Raw genomic sequence first — 5,215 nt, 5'->3', positions numbered from 1 at the left:
ATAAAACCCTTACGAACCCTTAGTGAGAGAAGTGACACTAAACACAGAAGGGTCTAAAAATGCCTTAAAATGCTTGCTGCCTTGTTTGAGCACAGACACAGATAAATTAGTGGAATGGATCAGATTCCCTTGCCTGTATCAGAATGGTGTTTTTTTGAAGTCACAAAGCTTTTCACTTGGCGCTGTCTACACATCAAGCACATTAACAGTGATAGACTACAGAGGTGACATACTTAGAATAGTCGTTAGGTGATGAGCATGTTGGGTTGATTATGGTAGCTCTCTGCTCTAGTTGAATATTGTGATGCATTAACACTGCAACCATTAATATGTGTGTGTGTGTGTGTGCGTGGTGTGTGCGTGTGTGTGCATGTGTGTGTGTGTGTATGTGTGTGTGTGTGTGTGTGTGTGTGCGCGCGTCTGTGTGCGTGTGTGTGCGTGCGTGTGTGTGTGTGTGTGTGTGTGTTTGCTGCGCTCCACAGGGGATGAAGTCGTCCACTATGGGGTTCTCCAAGTTGGCACTCCTGACCCTTCCAGCCCTCCTTGCCCTGATCAGCCTGTCCCATGCGGCGGAGAAGGTCCCCATACTGAACATTGCAGTGATACTCGGACGCACGCGCTACATCTCCGAAAGGGATATTCGGGCCCTCTGGAGTAAGGATGACCCCATCGACGTCAACGTGGTCACCCTGCTGGTGAACGAGACGGACCCAAAGAGCATCATCACCCACATGTGCGACCTCATGTCGGGGACAAAGATCCACGGGGTGGTGTTTGGGGACGGCACCGACCAGGAAGCCATTGCCCAGATTTTGGATTTTATTTCCTCCCAGACGTTGATTCCCATCCTGGGCATCCACGGGGGCTCGTCCATGATCATGGCGGACAAGGTAAGGGCCTAGCAGACCAGCGAGTCAATCAAGCACCCACCTGTGAGCCAGATAATCAATGGCTTTGAAAAGAAGGTCAACACTATCTGTTTGCTGTGTTTACACAACGCACCTCACACACAGGCCCACACGTCATCTTTCTTCCCCAGCTCCCATTTTCTATCGCTTAATAGTGAAATGAGATGAAGCGCCAGCCAAAGTGGCAATTATTATGAGCAAATTTCAATGTTTCACTTGGAACATCTAATACGGTTCTTTGCTTGGTTGGCCAAATAACTAACACAGCAGCTGTCTATTTGCAACCCCCCCTCCCCCTCCACAGCAAAATAACACTTGATAATAATTCTGTGCATAATATTGCTTTGTACTATCCACAGGGAATTATTGAGTTGTTCCATTTCCAGAAAATCAATTATCACAGGAGTTCAAACTTGCCTCTCAATTTAGCTTTATATTTTCAGCTGGCAGGACCGTTCAACTCAGTTTAAGATGATGAAAAAAACATTTGCAATAAATCATCCAGAAGACATCTGATTTATTTTCCCTGTACGTACGTATCTCTAAACTGTGCCTGAAACACACCTTATCTTGTGTATCTGTTTTGATTTTACGGCCTGTCGCGGATGAGCCATGTTTCCTCTACTGTCTTGAAGCATCAAGTAGTGACTGGTGAGGTGGGGGACGTTGTTCCGTCTGTAGACGGAGGCAAAAACCAAATCTGCAAATCTCAGGCGCCAGCTTCCGTACATCAGTCTCCATGGAAGTAAAAAAAAAAAAATCAAAAATTGGTAAATCCAAACAGGAGCTGGGGGATGGGGTTGGTGTTGCGAGTCGGGGGGGGGGGGAGGCACAAATCATTTCCCACTCTGTTGACTTTTGCCCTCTCCCCATTACTGGCAAATAGCTCCACACCTCGATTCCCTCCCTTTTGAGAGGCGGCCCCTGTTAGCTGTGCCTCACAGAGCTGTATAGATTTTCATCATCTGTGTTTCACATGGTTACTTCCTTCAAACCCCTCATTTACAAGGCCTGGAGCTGCAATGTTGCCGTCACTCTCTAGGGAGGCTCTGGTTTAGCGCAGACACATGCCTATAGTGTAAACTCTGATAAAGTTAAGACGTCTCGATTGGCAAGAGAGACTTTCTCGGCTAAAGGAGTTCTGTAATATCCCTCGTTCCATTTAAAATTCAAGCCCACACCTGCTACAGGCTATTTATTGTGCTTTGTTTTGTTAAAAAAAAAATACAAATTACCCACCGGTCCATTCTCTCTTGATTCCCACGGTCAGTGCCTCAGCCCGCTGAAAGTATTTTATTTATGGCCATGTGCCCAGTCTTAAAAAAACAATCACCAGCATAATCCAGGCAACATAATGGATGCCTTATTTTATTTTGGGTGAGACAAAGATGTCAACACATGTCACAATGAAGGTATTTTCGTTTCTCTGCCACAGCATTTTCCTTAAACAAGATGGCATTTCCAGGCTGCCATATTTCAATTGCTTTTCGTGGATTACAAAACACAAGAGCACCAGTAACTCAAATGCCGTAGACTGATAATCATCATCTTTTGTTTATCGTGTTCGAAACGCCCCCCCCGGTGCATGTTAAGGAAGATAACATGAAATTGATTTCAGCCTTCAGCCCTGTTTCCCCCACGTATGCTCTTCTCTGACAGTCTGTGGGCAAGTTGGCGAAAAGAAAAATGTCCCTGGTAATTAACGGCCGACCGTCAGACAGGTCCCAGTTCATTTGGTCTCCATATAAAATAGCCTGGGCCTCATTAAGTCACTGAATCGCTGTGACACGTGTCACGGTGTCTATTGTTTTATTTCCAATGTGCTGCCGTGGCGCCATGGTGACGGCCACCGCAAGCACGCACAACAGCAGTTACCACAGAAGAATGACAGCCTTATCGGCACATGCGACGTTAGTCCTTCATTTGCCGTGGAAGCGATGGATTTATAACATGTCCTAGCTGCAGCCTGAGCAGTGGGGAAGGGTCATGGACAGCAGCTTCTTTTTTCAGACAGAAAAAGGTTTCCATATCTGATGATGGAGCTGGAGCTGGAGCACTTACTTCTTTTTTTTTTCTGCGCAACATAAAGATGTAAAAACAAGCACTGTCATTAGCTTGTGTAGTTATGGTTTTAGTGGTAAACCAACAGATCTATCTGGAGCCAATGAAACATGTTTATAAAAATAAACAAGATAGGATGCCTAAATAGAATACTAGGACAGAGATGGCTAGAGGCAGAGGCTGGAAAAAAGTAAATGTTTGCATAAATCCAACCAGAAAAACACTAAAAATCATGGCAAGATTCTAACTCTTATTAGCTAGATAGACAATATGGATAGACTATTCAGTTTAAAAAAAAAGTCTTCCATTCCATATTTCAGATATGTTCACAAAGTGTGTGTGTGTGTGTGTGTGTGTGTGTGTGTGTGTGTGTGTGTGTGTGTGTGGTGGTGGGGTGTTAATAATGGAATTGGGTAAAATGAAGAATATAACTATTATGAAACACACCGCATCACTTAGTAGTTGTCCACCCCGTTGCAAAGTGCAGCAGAAGACAATGCAGAACGCAGGCCATCGCTTCTTCCATCTTGAACTTGTCTTTTTTTTTTTTTTTACAACATGCACTCCACTCAAGATGGTCATGTTCAGTGTGCCATGGGGATTCTGCTTATGAGCACTCCCATGATAAAGTGCTCTTTTGGATGAGAAATTGCTTCTTGGCTTTCAAGTGGAATCAATTCAAAGGCTGAAGATTGTAGGGAAAAGGTTTTTTTTTTTTCATCGTCCCATACGAAACAGCTGCCTCTGAATTGCAGTTGAAGAATGTAGAAGAGCATCTAGAGCATTTGAGATGCGTGCGTTGTTGTTTAAACATGCTTAATGACCTGGTCCTTTCTTCCGCTTCTGCTTTGCCGCTCTCGTGTTTATTCGTTTTTTTGCTGCTGATGAATTAAACAGTGCAGAGCTCCAGTCTCCCTGGCTTTGACTGAGGAAGGTGGGGGGGGGTTAGATGGTGCGTTTCTGGGCAAAGGGAGTAAGCGTGTATGGGTCTCTCTCCACCACCACCACCTAAAACCTGTGTGCCAGCCGCGCCCATCCCTCCTTCCTCCTCTGCCTTCAAGGCTTCACTTGGGCTTCGGAAAACGTTGCTCACAAATATAATTGTTTCCTTTGTTTTCTCCGGGTATCTCATAAAAGCTTCATAAAGTTCATCCCGCAGACCTAAAGGTCATTGTCTGAAGACCAGGGAGCATCATCCTCCAGAATACTTTACCCCCCCACCCCCCCCCCCCCCCCCCCCACCCCCCCCTTTTTTGTCTTGGTGCGTTATGTTCTTAGCACTGCGACGCCTTTCTGGGAAACTGGGCCAACCTTTACTTGGGATGAAAAAAAGAGAAGCGGAGAGAATATAATGTGCCACGTGTTGTAATGTGCTGCCCTTCTTTACCGCTCCTTTGTTACCACAGGCTCTAAAATAACCTTATGGAGGATCAATCCTCCCCTAACAACAAACACAGGGAAATTGTGTAAGCCAATTTACGGTATGCATTGCATCGGCCTTGCGCACGCTGCATACCCATGTCCTCTGTGAGTGCTTGCAGCAGTTGGGGGGTGGAAGGGTAGAGGGGGATTTGTCTTAAAGCGATAGACAAACAAGGACATGCTATGAGACGGTCGACCAGCCATCACTAAAACCCCAGCGTAGGCCTATTTGTTTAAGAATAAGGCCTCACCTTGCAAGGAATTTAATTAACCCCTGGTGTGATATCCATTTGAGGGCTTGCTAAACCCGTAAGCTGATGTTTGCCTCAGACCATGGTCGTTCCACGGCTAGTGCGGTGCCATAGACTGCTGGTTTGTGTTGAGCTGTAGATTTATAGTTGGTCTTCTGGTTTCGTTTGACTGGAGAGAGGCGTCTGTAGCGCTGTGTGTTATTGTTATCTCCTGAGTGAAATGTTCTAGCATAAACCTGCTATATTGCGGCTATTGTCTCAGGTCTCTGAGGTAGAATGCAAAGCTTTGGGCTCATTTGTGCGAGGCTGCTCCTGTCGGTTGCTATAAAAAATGCCAGTGTGTATGAGTGTGTGTGTGTGTGTGTGTGTGTGTGTGTGTGTGTGTGTGTGTGTGTGTGTGTGTGTGTGTGCACCGCCCCTTAGGAGTTATATTTGCCGGGAAACAATGGAGGGCTCTTTCCAAAAGGCAGAAGCGTGGTACAGAGAGGGCCATTGTGTCCGCTGATGGCAGTGTCACAGCAGAGCCTCCATGGCGATTAATCCCTTATTAGCCTTCTACCACCTCCTCTCTAT

The 5,215-nt window shown here is 45.8% G+C and overlaps 1 protein-coding gene across 1 annotated transcript in view; it reads left to right on the top strand.

Moving 5' to 3' along the window:
* Positions 1-485: 485 nt before the first annotated feature.
* grin2aa (glutamate receptor, ionotropic, N-methyl D-aspartate 2A, a) overlaps positions 486-5,215 on the top strand; it is a gene marked incomplete at both ends in the record, with an annotated part of 143,077 nt that continues 138,347 nt past the window's right edge. Inside the window, one exon of the mRNA XM_080856993.1 lies at positions 486-890. Within this exon, the coding sequence (XP_080713119.1) occupies positions 486-890 (405 nt within the window). The remainder of the gene's footprint in view (positions 891-5,215) is intronic.

This window comes from Sprattus sprattus (genome assembly GCF_963457725.1).
Source record: "Sprattus sprattus genome assembly, chromosome: 18".
In the NCBI taxonomy this organism is placed as follows: Eukaryota; Metazoa; Chordata; class Actinopteri; order Clupeiformes; family Clupeidae; genus Sprattus; species Sprattus sprattus.
The sequence above is the reverse complement of the archived record's forward strand: the minus strand, read 5'-3'. Positions and strand labels throughout refer to the sequence as shown.